This window comes from Corvus cornix, chromosome 19, assembly GCF_000738735.6.
Source record: "Corvus cornix cornix isolate S_Up_H32 chromosome 19, ASM73873v5, whole genome shotgun sequence".
In the NCBI taxonomy this organism is placed as follows: domain Eukaryota; kingdom Metazoa; phylum Chordata; class Aves; order Passeriformes; family Corvidae; genus Corvus; species Corvus cornix.
In genome coordinates, this window is record NC_046348.1 from 10,812,339 (window position 1) to 10,829,865 (window position 17,527).

General features: G+C 55.1%; 1 protein-coding gene and 1 long non-coding RNA gene across 12 annotated transcripts in view; one reads left to right on the top strand and one right to left on the bottom strand.

Moving 5' to 3' along the window:
• Positions 1–17,527, top strand: part of RAP1GAP2 (RAP1 GTPase activating protein 2) — a 58,550-nt gene that overhangs the window by 26,881 nt on the left and 14,142 nt on the right. For 7 of the 11 annotated variants that reach the window (XM_039562831.1, XM_039562830.1, XM_010402265.3 and 4 more), the window contains 8 exons: positions 10,705–10,789; positions 14,305–14,340; positions 14,586–14,630; positions 15,052–15,084; positions 15,403–15,612; positions 16,115–16,218; positions 16,715–16,793; positions 17,285–17,338. In XM_039562831.1, coding sequence (XP_039418765.1) covers positions 10,705–10,789; positions 14,305–14,340; positions 14,586–14,630; positions 15,052–15,084; positions 15,403–15,612; positions 16,115–16,218; positions 16,715–16,793; positions 17,285–17,338 — 646 coding nt within the window. Of the gene's footprint in view, positions 1–3,097; positions 3,223–10,704; positions 10,790–11,752; positions 12,161–13,480; positions 13,665–14,304; positions 14,341–14,585; positions 14,631–15,051; positions 15,085–15,402; positions 15,613–16,114; positions 16,219–16,714; positions 16,794–17,284; positions 17,339–17,527 lie in introns of those variants that run through there. The other 4 variants (XM_039562829.1, XM_019287650.2, XM_019287651.2 and 1 more) reach the window with 4 other exon arrangements.
• LOC109145004 lies at positions 9,392–13,894 on the bottom strand. Its single transcript, XR_002046106.3, has 2 exons — positions 13,691–13,894; positions 9,392–9,999 (listed from the first exon to the last, which is right to left on the bottom strand). It is a non-coding gene; the product is annotated as an uncharacterized LOC109145004 (long non-coding RNA).

Sequence of the window (17,527 nt, forward strand, 5' to 3'; positions counted from 1 at the left end):
CTGCTTACCCTGGAGGTAATTTAGTCACTGAAGGGGTGATAGTGAGGTTTTAAAGGAAGGATGGAGACTTGGAATCTCGAACTGCAGCGTTCTGTCTTAGAAGATGCCCTTTGGGACATCTGGAGAGCTGCTGGGGGTGCTGACCCTGACAGTGCATCCCTATTGCAAACATTCACGAAGGTGATGGGTGCTTTGGTGGCATCACTGCAAGAACAGGAGGTTGGATGGAGCTGGAGGGGGCACAGCATGGGGAAAACAGGCAGGGGCAGGAGCTTTCAGACGCACCAGCCCTGCCACCTTGTTTGCCTCCCTAGGCATCCCTGTCATCCTGCCCCGCTCCATCCTGGAGCAGATACCAGACAGCAGAACCTAAGAAATACAGGGCAGGTTCTGCAGGGCCCGACACAGCCACAGGTGATGTCCTGTGGAGCAGGAGGTCCTGGTTTCTTTTAGCTGTGTGAGGATCCAGCCCTCCTAGGAGAACCCATAGCCCGCCAGCCCCTCACCATCTATTATCTTGCCCTCAGCCTATAAATTACAACTCAGTTGCAATGAGTCCAGAAGCAGTTACTTCCATTGTGGGCTGGGCCATGTTTGGGTGGAGAGGGAACCTGACTGAGTTTCTGCTCAAAGTGTTGGTTTATTTCCAAATAGGAGAGAATTGAACATCTTTAAAAATCAATACAAAGCCACTTCAGCATAAACCAAGAGGAGATTAATACTTAACTTGTCTGGAAAAGGGGAGCGGAGATGTGGAAAATGTCTCCAGAGAAGGAGACTCAATGAAATTCGAATCTGCCTGTTTAATGCGAGAGGTAAAAGATTTAAAATTAACTCCCCTCCCCCTCCATTAACTGGAAACTACTGAGGTGCTGGAGAATTAGTGTAATTTGGCACAGAAACAGGATCTAATTTCTTTCTCTTTCTCCTTTTTTGTTTGTTTGTTTGTTTGTTTGTTTCCTATGCCTGAGAAATTTGCCAGACTCATAGCTTCAGCTTGAAGGAAAGCAGACAGGTATTTTCTGCAGGAGGAGCTCTGTTGATCCACCAAAAACTTTATTGAAAGGCTTGGCAGTGCAGGTAGCACCCAGGTTTTGCAGGATTAGTTCCTCTTACCCACTTACATTCACTCACTACCATTCAGAGTTTGGCATCATCTGATGTTTTGAGGAGGCACAAATGCATTTCAGTACTTTTGGAGAATGAGTTGGGCTTTTTCCTGTGGGGAAGTGGGTACCTCGACACTTGTCTGCTGGAATTGCTGCTGCCTCAGTCTCCCCAGGGACCTCGAGATCTGGCGAAATACAAAAATACTGATCTTGGGTTTAAGTTTGGGTCTTGACTCTCTGGAGTGATCCATGTGCACGGTGTAGGTCGGGATGGGTGCTGTGGTGACACCGAAACGCTGTCTGGTTCATCTGGGGTGAATTCATGTGGTGTGTTGACAAAAGTAACATCACGCCTGGTTTTATCTGACTTACAGTAGGATACAGAAAGAGATTACAGCAATGATAGGGGTTTTGTTGTTGTTGAATTTAAAGAATCCATCTGATTAGAGATTCTGCTGAAACATTTAGATAGAGAAGGCCGGAACTGAGGTTATGTTGATTTCCTTAAGGATGGTAGACAAGAGGGTGACAGGCAGGGGAAGTGGGTGAAGCAGGAGGGTGACAGGCAGGACGAGGCTGCAGGAGCGGCTGTTCCCTGCCAGATGTGGTCTGTGGCCTCTGCAAGCTGTTTCTCCTGAGCAAACACATTTATTACAGACTTTGCCAGGGGAGCCCCATGCATTGTTAATGATTGACTGCCCCAGCCGGGGGTTTCCAGGCAGCTCTTGTTCCATGCCGGGCTCTTGCTCTGTGGCTGGGGAGCAGGGGGCGTTTCTCTCCATCTTTCCCTGGGAGTTGCTCAGGTCCCACTTGAGTGCACGGTGCACGTGGTTGCCTGCAGCCTGTGTGTGCCCTCCAGCAGATTCCTGTTTGTGGCAGGGTCCCCCCAAAACCCTGACCTGGCTGTGACACTTTGTGGAGCAGCTGCTCCAGGGGCCCTGCAACCCACTGCCAGAGGGGTTCTGCCCTCCCTGCTCTAAGGTCAGGCTGGTTAAACCCACCCAGGGCAGTGGGCTTGACCAGATGCAGGAGGGTTGTTTCGACTGTTCCTAATGCCTACAGGGATACAGAGAACCAGTAGGCTGTGGGCAGGTGCCGGTGTCCTGTCCTGTGCTGGGTGGATGTTCTCATATATGTTCCCACACCTGCAGGCAGCATGGATGGTGCTTTCATCCCTCGGACTAGGAAGTTGCTCAAAGTGCTGTAGCTTGTCCTGTGTCTAATTCCTGTGAAAATTAAACTGGCAGAGGAGAAAGGTGAGATAAGGGGGGCACAGGGACCTGGGTGTTTTATCACCACGGCAACAAGGATTTCCAGGGAAAGGTGCTGAGGTGAGAAGTAGATAATTTACAGTTTACTTAATAAAAAAAAGTACTCTTATTTCCTGGAGGGAGCTGTGTGTCAGCTCCCGGTGTGAGGGACAGGCTCGAGGCCTCGTGCTGTCCCGCTGCTGCAGCCTGGGCTCAGGGGGGAGGGATGCTCGGGCCTGGCAGAGGGATGGCAGGGCCAGGCTGGGACCAGCTGGGAGGTCCCGCGGCGGTTTGCTGCGGGAAGGAGCCGGTCTGTGGGGCAGGAGCGAGTCCTCCCTCTGCGGGGTTGAAGGGTCTGTGCTGGCACTTCGCCCCTTAAGGAGCCCGGGCCGTGGCTGCCGGGAAAGCCTCCGTACCGGGGTGACCCGGGCGCTCTGCCGCGGACAGTCGGGTCCCCGGGGCCTTGACGTGCTCAGAGCCCCGCCCGCCCGCAGAGCCGGCCCGGGGGTGTTCGGGGGTCTGCGGACACACCCACGCCTCCCCGGCCGGAGGGGAAGGGGGCAGAGCTGCCGCCATTCCGCGGCCGCTCCCGCGGGACTCCGTTACCGGCCCCGCGCTCGTTACCGGCCCCGCGCTCGTTACCGGCGGCGCGGGGAGCGCGCGGGGCGCGCGCGGGGCGGTGCGGGGCGGGGGCGGTCGCGGCCGTGGACGCGCCGCCGCCCCCGCCGGTGCCGGCGCTCCGTGGCGGCGGCAGCGGCGATGTCCCGGGCGGGCGGCAGGACGCGGTCCCGGCGCGCAGGGGTGCGGGCGGCCGTGGTGCTGATCGGGCTCCTGCACCGCTCCCGGCAGAGCAGCGAGAGAAGGTGACGCCGCGGGGAGCCGGGTAGCGCTCGGTACCGTCGGCTGGGCAGAGCCCGGGGGCTGCGGGGGGGACTCGGGGCCAGCGGCGGGAGCGGCGGATGGAATTACTGGGCGGGGGGTGCCGGCGGCGGTACCGGGAGCTGGAAAATAGGCACCGGGATAATCGTGACCCGCTCGCGGTGCGCGCTGTGTGCCGGCAGCGGTACCGGGGACCAGGCAGCAGGCACCGGCATAACCGTGACCCGCTTGCGCTGAGCGCTGTGCGCTGGCAGCGCTGCCGGGAGCCGGGCACCGGAGTAACCGCGACCGCTCAGAGCGCGTGTCGGTGCCCGTGTGTGCAGGGGCCGCGCTCCCCCGGGCCAGGTGAGCCCCGACGCCGCGGCTGCTGCAGAGCCGGCGGGACCAGCGCGATTCTCAGGGCCCCCTCGGGCTCCCGTGCAGGCAGAACCGCTGTAACTTGGCTCCGCAGCTTTGTCTGCGCCGGGAACAGCTGACAAATGGTTTCATCTTTCATTGCCGAAACCACGGGCTGTACTTCGTGTTCAACTTTGTGCCGTAGGAAATGGCCTGTTTGCAGTGCTGTGCGAGCTGGCATCTGCTCCGCGGGCGCCGCTCCCCCCGCTCCGCACGGGAGTTGCTCTTGGCTTCAGAGGTTGACCCCGCGCTGATCTATGCGGGCTGCCCCGGGCAGGGAGTTTTCTCCTCCAGAACTCTGCTGCTCTGGCAACTTCGGTGTTAAAAATATTCAGAAATATGCATCCGAACCTCATAGTGTGTGTACCTCTGGTTCAGGGTGGAAGGAATATGGGCACTGCTGCAGACTGAGGGGTTTTTTGTTTCTTTTTTCTTGGTTCAGGTTGTGACTTTGTACCAAACTCAAATGAATGAAGAATTGGTTATTTGGAATCTTTATTGTAAAATATTCTCCCACTCCCTAATCTGTAAGCATGAAAAAATCAGAGTGAGGTGACTGAGAATGAAGCTTTTTGTCCACCACCAGTTGTGGATTGTGGGTTTGTACCCCATTTTTCGGTGCTGCTGGCATAGGGACTTTGCCTTGGACAGCTGGTGCCATTGAGAGCAGGATTTCAGTGATGCGCTAAAGACTGAACACTGGCGTTCCTGGGGAGTTCATATGTCACCGTTGTTGTTTTGGGATATTTTCTTCTCCCTTGCTGGGGTATTAGGTAGATCATCAAAGTGGAACAGTTGGAAAAACCAACCCCCAGGTCCCGAATGAGTAAAGGATGCTCACCTGAGCTGAGCCATGGCTGGGTGCCCTGTACCACACTTCCTGGCTGGAATGCCGGGTGTGGGGTCTGAACTGGGGCTCCCAGGTGGGCTTGGCTGTTCCTGCCCCTGCTGTTGCTCCTTGGGTTTTGTCTTGTTTAGCTCAGGCCCATTCCAGCCATAGCTCTGCCCTTGGACCATGAGCTTCAGATACTGGCTAGCAAGTGTTGGAGGGGCTGGCTGGCTGGGGGGGTGACCTGAAGTCTCTTCTCCTGCTTTCACGTGTGGTAGAGGACCCCCCATGTGTGGGAACTATCCAAGTGCAGAGGGATGCTGGTGGGGGCCCAGGTGATCCTCTGGATGTTGTACCCACTGAAACTCATTGGCCAATCCTGCATTTGCCTCAAGGGCAGGGAGTGCTTTACTAGTCACACCAAGCAAGACTTTGCCAAAGAGTTTTCTTTCCCCCAGGTACCGGGTTTCTATAAGTGAGCCCAGCATGACACTGGAGTGCTTAGAAAAAAACTGGCTCTGAACTTGCACAGGAATCTGCCCCGTGATGTGTGAGTCTGGTTTTATTTTTTTCCCCAGCATCTTGTTGTGCACAAAACGTCTCGGTGTGCCTCTTGCTGCGGGGTTTACTGAGTACAACAAGACTCACACAGACAGCTCAAGGGGAGAACAAGACCCTGAGGAGGTTTTTTTCTGTCTGCCGTGGACTGAGGAGCCTCCATGGGAGTGATTACAAGAATTCAAGCAGTGCTTTACGGTGGTTGTTTCATCTTATGCAAGCTGCCAGGGCCATCAAAGTGACATAATCTGCAGGAAAAGGAAGGGACTGCTAGCGGCATCGTCAAAAGGGACTCTGTTCCTCCACCTGCTCCTATTTGCTTTTTTCCCTCCTACATTCGGTCTTTGTTCTGCATTTGCAATTGAATTTTGCTTCCATGAGCCATATGCAAGCCTGGCAAGATCAGTGGCAGCTGCAGAGTCTGTGGTGGCCCATGTCCCTTCCTTGTTAGCAACGCAGCAAAGTGCAGTGCAACACAGCAGGCTCCCTTGCAGAGCTGGGTGATGCTTACCTGCCCCTCCACCTGCAGCCTTCTCACCTGTGCCTCCCCTGCGCACCTGAGCTGGAGGGGAGGAGCGGGGAGGCCTGGGGGGTGGCTGCTGCTGGGGGCTCCTCCTTGCTCCTGTTTTGCTCTGAAAGCCTGGCATTTGGAGCTGTATTTCTATCTAAATGAATTTCCCTGAATGTCCCACATGCAAGTGAGGTGATGTGGTGGTGGCTCTCCTCTCACAGGGGAGAGCTGGTGGGTGGGTGCCTTGGTGTGGGGCACCTCTCCACTCACAGCCTCCCCTTGCCCTTTGGCATCAGTCCCGTGGCCTTTGGGGATGCAGGTTTCTGGGAGCTGTTCTCTGCAATTTGCAAATTACTGAATCAGCTCAGAAACGGCTGCCCGAGGCTCCTGGCTCGGGTTTGGCAGGAATAGGATCAGACAAGCCTTCTGGTCTGAAAATGTCTGCAAGTGCCTTGGCTGATTTACCCAGATCTGCAGGAAATTACCACTTTCCCTGTTCCTGCAAGGGAGAGCAGGCAGCACATTTTATAAAAGATAAAAACTTCTTCTCACCATTACTTGCATATTGAGCCTCACTGTCCCGGCCTGGCCCAGTGGAAAGCCCTTGGCCAGTTGGAAAGATTCCAGCATCTGTAGAGGTGTAGGCAAAGCAGGAGTCAGCTTCTCGCTGGCCTCCCCTCCCCAGGCAGGATGGGCAATGTGTGGCACAGCAGGGACCCCACGGCCAGCGCAGGCAGCTGGGATCCTGCCTGCTCAAGTGCGGGACGCTCTGAACTGTTCAACAATGGTTATTCCCTGTTCAGAGGGGCAATTAGAGCCAGCCCCACTGGCAGTTAAATGTCACCTTGCTCTGAGCAGCGCTGCGGTCCCGCTCCGAGGACAGTGCGCCGGGGACGCTGTGTGTGTGCAGGTGCAGGCTGGCAGTTTGCAAATACGTAATTTATTGCAAGAAATGTAGATGAGAAAATGCTGCACTTTCTTTTTTGCTGTCTCAGGCAATGTGAGATGTGAGAAGGGTAACGTTGCTGGGTAGGGCTAGGCTGAGCCAGGACATAACAAGGTAAATCAGTTTTTAGGGAAGATGTTCCATGGCAGGGGCTCTGCCCAGGGGTCTGGAAGCTCTGCAGTGTTGAATACCTGGGCTGGACCCCACGTCTGGGGGGGATTCTGGAGCCCCACGGCTGTCTGACATCAGTGGGAGCCTGCAGCAGTGCGTGTCCTCTGCTGATGTCCTCCCTGGGATGAGTGATGATGCAGCGAGATCTTGCTTGTCTGGCATCCTGGGATTGGGTGGAGAGCTGCTCAAAGTCAGGGCAAGGTGCTTCATTCAGGCACTCACTGCAGATCTCCAGGTGTAAACTCCCAGCAAGGTACCCTTGTCTGTGTTGCAAAAAACCCACACTTTTGGTTGAGGTTTTTTTTTGCAACTTGTGAGCAGCTGCCAAGGGCTCCTGGCCACTGCTGCTCTGCCTGGTGTGTCAGCAGGTGCTTGTGTCCCTGGAGCCAGCGGTCAGACCCAGCTGTGTGGGGGATGGAGAGGAGCCCCCCCAGAGGGAGGACGAGCAGCCTGTGCCCCGCTCCCACCACCCGCCATGGCCAGGGCTGAGCCCGGGCAGGGGGAGGATGGAAAGTGATATGGAAGCACAGTCCCCTCTGAAAACTTACGAGACTGGGCATGGCATATTAAATAAACTAAAAAGGAAGCAGCTGGCAAGGTGATGCCCATCACGGATAAAAAATGATGAGTCCAAAAATAGAGGCTGTTAATTTACAGGAGAGTCATTGCTGACCTTCTCAGGGATGCAGCATCTGACAGGCAGAACTTGTTGCTGCAGGAGTTTGGTGCCTCCTTAGGCCAGGTTTGATCTGTGGAGTTAAGCATAGGCATATGGGTAACCTGGGATGCTCCTATCTCATTTGCACATGGTGACAGATGTAGAGCCAACCACGTGTTGTGGAGCACTTCACCGTTTCAGGTGATATGTTGACATCTCCCCTCCCCAGCTGTGATTTATCTGAATGTACTGTGTTGACTTAGAGCCTGTCTGGGAAATAAATCAGATGGAGAAAATGAGGAGGTGTGATGCATTAGGGGTTTTTCATTAGGCTTTGGGTTGAGAGAGCATGAGAGAAGTGTGCATTCGGAGTCAGGGTCCAGATGGGAACAATCGGGGGGTCCATGCAGCCTTGGCTCTGTGCTGAACAGGACTTTTTAATCAGAATTTCAGTATGTTGGTGGGGTTTACCGAATGCAGGATATGTATTTGAAGGTGCTTTAGGATTGTGATCAGGGACGCTTTAAAGAGAAAGACCTCACCTGCCCTTGCTGTGTTGGGAGCTCACCAGTGCCCATGTACCCAAAATGGGGGGAAAAAATCCCTATTTTCTCCTCCTTTGGAAGGAGCCAGGAGAGCAGCCCTTACTTGGTGGGCTCTGCCTCCCTGGGAGCTGGCAACAGGTGCCCCCGAGCACAGTCCCAGGAGGGGGCTGGGATGGCAGGGGTGATCTCAGTCTCCATTCAGAAACGCTGCAGTCGGCCCTGCCATAACCACATTAAGGTATTTCCTTAATTACATTTACTAAGTATGCAGGATTCTAATTCTCTCTTTTCCTTCTCTCTTAATTTGCCTAATGAGAAAAACAACAAAATAAAATTACAAAGCTGATGCCCGTGTTTCCTTCTGGAGAGGCTGGTGTCTGGCCGCGCAGCTCCGGAGGATGCTCTGGCCCATTCTGTGTGCTGGTGCCTGGCTGTAGCCGTGGCCAGGGTGGGCACACAGGCATTGGGGGCAGACAGACCCCCCTGGCACCTGCCAGGTGCCCCCTCAGGGAGCGAACACAGCACTGGGACCTTTGGTTACGTTGTTGGTGCTGGAGCTGCGTGACTCCTGTGGTGCCAGGGAGAGGCGAGTGCGTGGGGAGCTGCCCAGCATCCCCAGTGCCCATCCTCGCTGGTGTGGGCACTGCCACCTCTGCTGTGCTTTAGGCTCTGCAGAGACTTGTACCCTCAGTGTCAGCTGGGGACTGGGTCACGGTGTTGGGCTGCTGTGAGCCCCCGCAGGCTCTGGGGTCGCTTCAGGGGAATCCCTGAGGGCTGCACCCCAGTGCACAGACAAAGATGTGCTAATCTGCCTCATGGTTCATTTATCATCCCTTGAGGGTCATCAGTTTGGGAAATGGGCCGCTGGCCCTTGACCCCAGCGCTGATGGCGAACTGAATCATTGGCGTCTGTGGCTGGACTTCAACATAACAGATTCCCAACGCAGAGACCCGTTCCAAGCAGTCGTTGGGGATGGGCTTGTTTTGCTCTCCCGGAACTGCAGGAGCAGTTCCAGCAGTTTGGCCCCAAAGAAGCAGCCAGCATGTGACAGAGGAACATGTTGTTAAGTTGGGTGATTTTATAATACTTAGAATATGATGCTATGGCAACCCACTACAAATCCCAGATCAAATCAAATTATTTGTGCGCATCCCTGTAACTTTAATCTTTTCAAAGTCGTATCTGTTTTATGCCTTTGAGGCCACTGTGCAGCTGAGTGCAATCAGGCAGAGCTCAGGGTTCAAAGCAAGGAGAGCAGAGGATGAGTAGTTTGCTCCAGATCAGGCTGTGCTTTAGTGTCCTAGAAAGTCAAAGAGCAAACAAGGAAAATCTGTCATCCTCGGCATTTTTGAGCAGTAGAGACATGGTGAGGTTGTGGAGAGCAGAGAGGGAAGGAGCTTGATAAACAGTATGGGTGGGCAGGACAGGAATTCTGCTATTGCCCCACATTGCTCCAATTCATTTCTTGCATTGAAAAACTGGAAGATACCAGGAGCTCAAATGAGGTGTAACAATGTAAATTTAACCTTGCTCTGATATGAAAAAGAGAGAAGATTTATTTTGGTTTAATGTAATGTGAAATGTCAGTTCTTGGTCTGGATTAATTTTTGGACACAATGCAATGGGCATTTCCCCCAGTGCCTCTGACTACGTCCATGTTGCTGGCACAGCCCAGGTGGTGCCGTGCCTCCCCTGGCTGTGAGTGGGATGATGCTGCTGGTCCCACTTTGCCTTCCCAGCCTCCCTGCTGCCCCCCCGCTGTCTCCTTGGTGCCTCCCACTTCATCCCCTCAGCATCTCCATGGCGCAGGTCCTGCTGAGGAGGGGCTGCAGGCACCGAGCTTTCCCGTGACCGGCAAGTGATTGTCACCTGCTGTCACAAATACTGGGGCTTGGGAGGAGGGGGCAGCGTGGGTGGGAGAGCAGGGCCTGGGGTGGTGGGGCTGTGGTGAGGGCAGGTGTTTCCAGAGGTCAGTGTGCCCCTTCTAGCAGGAGCTGTGTTCTGGAGAGGCCCCGGCGGCATCGGTGCCCGTTGCCTGCACGCTGCGCTGTGTGGAGCCATCCCGGGGCGCGCTGCCATGGGAACCAAGCCTCGTTACGGCGAGATAAACAGTTGGACATTTTGGCCCGGTTTCTGCAGGACTAACCTGGCAGGGACAAGAGGAAACTAAATTAAATCTCAGATTTTCTGACTCCCGGAGGAGCATCTGGCAGTGCTGCTGCGTGACGGCATGGCTGCCTGCCCGGGAACCGCCAGGCGAGAGGGATGGGAATTTTGTTCAGTGGAGGGCCGAGGCCGTACTTTTCCAAAGCTTAGGGGACTTTTGTGGGGGGCTGTCTTGGTAGCTCCGTGGTACAGGGGCTGCTTTCTGCTTTCCTGGGGCCCTGCATCTTCATGATGGCTCTTGGTACTTCTAAATCCAGTGCCTGTGCCAGGTGCTGTGTTGGCAAAGGGGCCCTCGGCTGGGTCACTCCAGACCCATGCTGGGGTGTCCCTGGGTGTTCCCGAGCCTCCTTTGCTGCCAGAAGGCTGCTCAGCCGCAGGTCCTGCTCTGGTGAGGAGGATGCCAGAGGGAGGGCACCCATGGGGATGGGCTGTCATAGGAACCCAGCTTTGCTGTCCCTGCAGCACCAACACCACACATGAGGACTCGCAGCCCACACTGGGCACGGGCTCCTCTGATGACTTTTATCACCTTCTCACACTGTCGGTTGGGTTTTTTCTCAGATTCCAGATATTACTGTACAGGCAGCTGCACGCCACGGCTTTGCCAAGGGAGATAACCCTCATCTCCTGCCTCGTGTGCTGGCTCGGGTGGGGGGAGCTGACATGCCTGTGTTTGGTTTTCCAGGAAGCAGGAGCTGCTGAACAGCACGGATGTGACCGTCCCGGAGCGGCCCCTGTCACCCCCCCTCACGGCCCCGCCGACCATGAAGGTGAGTGTGCGGGCACTGGGCCGGGCCAAGGGCCCGGGTTTGGAAAGCCAAGTTGGTGGGAGCGGCACTTCCAACACAGCGGCTGCACGGATCAGGGCTGTTCCCACAGGAGCAGCAGGAGGTGGTTTCTGGAATTCAGCTGGCAGCCTGTTCCAACGCCATCCATCTCTCCATCCGTGGTGGCGGGGCCTGCGTGCCGGCGGCCTGTCCCGCTCTGGCACTCACATTACGCAATCACGAGCAGTGATGCCAAGCAGGGTGCTGAGTCCCGGTGCTGCTTTCCTTCCAGTAACCCTCCCCCAGCACCGTGGTGGCTCTGTGTCAGCATGAGGCAGACACCGTGTCCCTGGCAGGTGGGCACTGATGCAGGGGCCGACCCACTGTTCCCTCATGCCAGGGAAACTTGGCCACTGCCAGGCTGTGCCAGGCATGGGCAATTCCAGAGGTATCAAACGAAACTAAATCCATGCATCTTCCGAGCTGAAATTTGCCTGTGAGCCTCTGGATTTGTTTGTGTTTCCTTGTTTGGAGGTTCCCAGTGGCCCCACTGCCACTTTGATATTGCTGCCATCGGCTTGGGACAGGTAGAGGCTGCTGACATTGAAGAGATGAACTTCGAGCTGTCTGGGACAGGGGATGTCAGGGATCAGGCATGGGCATTGGAACAGACACGGGAGCAAGTCCCTGGCCTGTGCTTCGTCAGAGCTGTGCAGGTGTTCTGGCCAAGGGAGGCGTGTCCTGCCTCCCCCTGGCATTGCTGGGACAGGAAGGCCCTCTTGGTGCTCGTGCCCATTCTGCAGCTCCTGAGCCAGCAGCTTGGGTTGTCCTGAGCATGACTCCAAGAGGATTTACAATTGGGATTTGTTCAGCTTCTTTGGAAGGGCTGTGGCTTTTTTGTGCATACAGATTTCCAGCTGGAGAGGGATTTTCTATCTCCTGCCCAGCACCCAGTTTCTGCTGCAGCTCTCTTAGGAGAGTGCCCACCTGAGGGGCACAGTGCACCCCACTGCAGGGGCATGAGTCCTGCCATGGGGCTGGACATCCTGTCGTGAGGCTTTACATCTTGCCCGTGAAGCTGTGCATCCCAGCAGGCACCTGCCTGTCCCCTGCAAACCCTCACCTGCTTCCTGCCCAACCTGTTCCGGACACTTTGCCTCCCAGGGGAGCCACCCTTTGAAATAACAAGACAGCTGTCCTGCTGTGCCTCTGGCTTGAGGAAACATTGACCAAGGGAGGTGTGGGGCTGGGCAGGGATGGCTGGGCTGGTGCTCAGCTGCTCTTGGTGGGTGCCTGTGAGGAGGTCTGGCTGTGTGGCTGATGCAGGTGGGGAGTGATGCCAAGGAAGTAATGGATTTCTTCTGGGGCTTGCTGGTGAGTGCTGTGACATGTGGGGAAGAGTGCTGGGGAGGGGCGCTGGCGCAGCTCTGCTTGCTGCCCTCCATTTGTGGCAGCTCCCGCCTGGTGCAGGGTTTTCTTTCTGGTCACTTCCTTTGTAAACCTCTGAAGCGGGCACTTACTGGCCATGCTGAAACTTCTCCAAGTGCTCCCTGTCCATGGAGACCGGCCACCAAACACACTGCCCAGGACAAGGTTTGTCCTGCAGAGATGGCCGGGCAGTGCTGCCCGCTCTGGGTTGCCTTTGGTGGAGTACCCTGATGCAGATGCCAGTGCAAGTTTGGCTTGGAGCAAAAGCCTGAGCACCCATGAAGTGACTGTCACCCCTCTTGCTGGCCGTGCCCTTGGTGGGTGACACGACTTTCTGCCGGTGCCACGACTTTCTGCCAGTGCCACGAACGTGTCATTATACGCATACTGTAATTACCAGAATGTTTGTGGCCCAGTAAAGCTGTCTCTGAGTGTGCACATCCCTCTGAAGGGCTCAGGCTGCTGCATGCTTTGTTCAGTACGTGTGGGCATTTTCTGTGGGACTCGCTGTATCAGGTGGGTCCCATGCCATGGTGGGGTCAGGTCTTGGCTCTGGCTGCTGGTAGAGCAGGACCTGAAACTATCCAAGAACATTTGTATCTGGAGATAAACAGAATCCAAACCAATCTCAAACTGAGGAAAAGACTTTTTAATGAGTGTCCAGCTGTGGGCATAGAGCTGTCTGAGCCTGGGGTTCTTTTTGACTCCTGCAGGGGTGGTGGGTAAGGACCAGGCGTAGTCTAAAGCTGGAAACACAGCCAGGGCTGTGTCCAAGCCACAGCTGCCCCACCTGTGCTGGCAGCCGTAGACTGCTCGTGCTGTAAATCCGACCTTTGAACACCACAGGTATTAAAGGAAAAAAAATCTCTCTCAGATTTTCCTTTGTCCTTTGATTTTCATTTCTTCATCCCCTCCTCTGTTTTTTTCCTCTATTTTTTTGTGTTTTGAGAAATTCAGTCTGTTCTAAGAGCTCACTAAAAATCATCCCCCGTGCCCTTCCCCTTGTTACCATGATCCCTTTTTTTGCCCCAAATCACGCATGTCTCTCCCGCAAGCCGTTTCCGACAGGCGGTAGGATGGGAGCTGCTGATCCCGCTTTTCACTCTCCACCCGGGCTGGCAGCATCTGCCGTGGCCCAGCCGCTCCTCGGTGTGCGCTGGGAGCTGCGGCTGGAGCAAACCTGGGCTAGAGGAAAGGAGGGCTGGGAGAAGGGACGGGGCGGGTGCGCCACGCCTCCAGAAAAGCCACTTACTGGGAGTGCCCCATTTACAGCCGTAGTTTGGCTGGGTAATTTATTTGTGTGTACCTGACAGCAGGAAAAGCTGGGAGAGGGATCAGGACTGTCCAGCAAGTCCAGCTTCTGCGGGTGCTGTGCTAAAGGGAGCAGCTTCAGAGCAGCTCCACGGAGCACAGGCTGCCACCAGGACCGGGGCTCTGCCGGGCAGCGCAGGTAGATCAGGGTGGGAACACGGTTACCTGGAGTTCCCGTCGCCGAGGGAGAGCGATCAGCGTGGTCTTGGCAGCTCTCCCGGTGAGGTGATGGTGGCCTGTGCCCGCTCTGGTGGGGGTCTTGTCCCTGAGCCCTCTCACTCTGTGTCGCCGAGGGTGCAGGGCCCCTGTGTGTGCGATGGCTGCAGGTCCTGTCCCCGGCACGGGCTGGGCAGGGCGCCCTGGCCCTTGAGCCAGGCAGCAGAAACAGGGTTTCTAATTGGAGCAGCTCAGTAATCTCTTCAGTTCCTTTGGCAAGTGGGGATTAACCCTGCGCTGGGCAGTCCAGCACCACTGGCAGCAGCTTCACCAATGCTGCTGTGGTTAAGAAAAGAAATTACTCAAGATCCCTGATCAAACTCCACACAACGCTGGGCATTTGTGGGGGTCGAGGGCTTCTGGCAAGGAGAGCTGCAGCAGTGATGCTGAGCTCCGAGTTGGGCTGGATGGCAGCTCCTGGTGTCACAGCTGCCTGCTCATATTCAGGGAGCAGGACAAGTGCTCCAGGGTGGGGGTCCAGTGTGCCTGCCATGATGTGGCTTGGACTGGCTTGCCTTGTGTCTGCTTTTATCGAACAGGAGATTTCCTTCTTTTCTTTTCAGTCGGCAGAATTCTTCGAAATGCTGGAAAAAATGCAGGTGAGCAGCAGTGTGCATGCCAGTAACGCGGGATGTTTCCCCCAGCAGAGCCCCTGAGGGCAGAGGCCCCACAGCACCTCCTTCGTTACTGTGCTGGGAGGCCTGTCCCAGGAACAGACCCCACCTTCCAGCCGCTTGGGTTGGAGTGATCTCCATGTAGCAAAATACCCTGGTGTTGGTGGACCGACCCCCTGTGTTGGTGAAAGCATGTACATAATTTGATGCATTCATTTTGTTCCAAACAGGCACCAAAACTGGAAGAACAGAAGTCTGGAAGCCAAAAACACAAGGTTGGTTGATTTTTGTTTCTTGAGGGGATCTCTTCAAGTGTCCCACCCTCATCTCAGAGGTTTAGTGTGATCGTCACAGTCACTCAAAGGGCTGGAAAGGATTTAGATCTAAAAACAAGGCACTGATTGAATTGCAGAGATGGGAGCATGGTGCCTGTAAATCCCTAATCCAGCTTTATGTCCAGACTGGTGCATTTCAGCTTCCAGCTGTGCAAAAGGGTTGGGGTTTGCCACGGTACTGGGAAGTTGCACCAATAGAGGAACTCCCTTTAGGCAGGACTTAGCCTGCATTGATGCCTTCCTGCAAGGGACCAGCAGGTGTTGGAGGCACTCCCTGGGTTGGGTGTGCAGGGCTGGGGTGTTAAGGGACAGCTGGTGGGGAACAGATGGTCATAGATGGTGTTTTGGTTCCTTTTTCCAGGAAGACTACATCCCATACCCCAGCATCGATGAGGTGGGTGCCCTGAACTCCCCTGAACACCCTCCGGTGAACACGTTTCCAAAATTGCTGATGGCAGGGGAATTGGTGGAGATTCTGAGAGGAGCTGCATAAAGCATGTTTCCCCTCCCTACCTTTGTGGTTTTCGGCTTTTCCTCAGTACCATGTGCCCTCTTATGTGACAGAAGTTTCAGAGAGGGGCTGGACTCATCCTCCCCGGCACCAGGGCTGGGGTCTGCTGCAGTAGGGAGGGCAAATCATGGGGCAATGAGCTCTGCATCCCACATCCACACCCCTGTCCTGCCTGACCCCTCATGGCACATGTCTCTGCAGATCCTAGAGAAGGGTAGCCCATACCCGCTGATCATCCTGCCCCAGTTTGGGGGGTACTGGATAGAAGACCCAGAAAACCTTGGCACGCCCACCTCATCTGACAGCAGCATCTGCGAAGAGGAGGAGGAAAACCTCAGCCCCAGCACCTACGGCTACAAGCTGGAGTGCAAGGGAGAGGCCAGAGCCTACCGCAAGCATTTCCTGGGGAAGGTGGGTTCCTCCGCCCCATGGGGCTCAAAGTTGCACACCCTTGCCCAAGAAAAACTCTCCAATTGTGAGCAAAGTGGGCAAATTTTACAATTTCCCTCTTTGCAAGGAATGGAGGCGCTGGTGGGTTCCCAGTGTAGCAGTGAAGGCCACACGTGCAGCCTTTGCCCCAGTCCCACAGCCACAGGTCTCCTGTGACGCCGGTGGGGACATCGGCTCTGAGCCTTCTGTCCCTGGGGACCCAGGGCTCATGCCAGGCATGGGGGCCTGCGTGGCAGCCCCTGCCCTCTTGCTCACAGCCCCGTAATCCTCTTTAGCCCTCTGAACACACCGAGACCTGGGTGCTAAAGTCCACGGGCAGAGGGTTTACAGCCCTGGTCCTGGCAAGGGGGTGCAAGTGTGTGAGTAATGGGAGGGTGTTGGGGTGGCAGGTGAGTGTCCAGGCAGTGTCCTTGCCATCGGCAAGTGGCTTCCCGGCTGTTAATGTGCTGTTTTCTATTTTTAGGATCATTTAAATTTTTACTGTACAGCCAGCAGCCTTGGAAATCTGATCCTTTCTGTTAAATGTGAGGAGACAGATGGCACAGAATATTTAAGGGTTATACTCAGGTATGGAAGAAAAAAAGCTTTGTTTAACAAAATATTCTCTCTTTGGGAGTCCCTGGTTCTGTTTCTACAGCAAGTGCTCAAGCTGGACTGGCAGCACGTGGAGGGGGTCTGGGTGGGATGGGAGGCAGTGGCAGCATCCTTGTGTTTCTGTGCTGGGACTGCCTAAACCTGATAATGAATGTGAGACTTTGATCTGTTGCTAAACCCGCTGGAACTGAATGTAAACCTCTGCGTGTTTAATCCTCCCTGGGATAACACCAGTCACTTCTCTCGCCATCCCTCCATAAGCTGACAGGACCCAGCATGTCTGAACCATTGTGTCATCTCCCTCCAAACTATGAATATTTTAAGAGCTGCAGAGATGAGAAGACAAATCGAGCCTTTGCTCGCTAACCAAGCCCAACAAATGCAGCACAACAGTGTTTCCCAACAGAGGGTGCCTCTTTGCTGTAGACACTCTCTGACATCTGTCTGCTCATTGTTGTTTCTTTGCTAGGTCCAAAGTGAAGACATTGCATGAAAGGATTCCATTGGCAGGATTCAGCAAACTGCCAAGCATCCCCCAGATTGCAAAGGTGAATTGCCTGGCTTGGCTGGAACACATGCAGCAAAGCCTGTGCCAGTGCACATCAGGCAGTGTTGGGAAGTGTTGGGTGGTGTCAGAATGTGTTGGGCAGTGTTTGGCAGTGCTGGGTGGCGTTGGGCATCACTGGGATGTGTAGTGCAGCATTGGACAGTGTTGGGCAGCAGTTTCAATTTTACAATGAGTGCCTGGGCTCTCAGGTCAAGGGGCACTTAGATGGTGCTGTGTGCTGGCCCTGCTGTTGGTTCCTTGCTGATCCCAGGCAGGGAGAGAAAATGGCACTCATTTGACATGGAGAGACCTGGGACTTGGCTTGCTGCATCCTCAGTCGGGTGCCAGCCCGGCCATGGGGCATCCCAATGAGAGGATGCGAAGTGGGAGCTCCTGCAATCGGACGCTGTATTTGGCTTCTTTATAAGACATTCACAGCCTGAAGTTTTGGCCAAGGACCTGGCACTGACTGCTCTTTCCCCTTGCCCACAGGCCTTCTGTGACGATGCCTCCGGACTAAAGTTTAACCCGGTTCTCTACCCCAAGGTGAGGTAACCTGCCCAAGTTGGTTGTGTGTTCTGCAACGATGCTGAGAACCACACCCAGGGCCACTGTTGAAAACTTTTAGCCTAATTATGTGGAAATTTGGCTTCTTTCCCCCTTCCGCTCCCTTGGTGCTGCCCAGTTGTTGTTGCACCCTGCTGCAGCTCCGGTGGGCTCTCCTCACCCCTCACC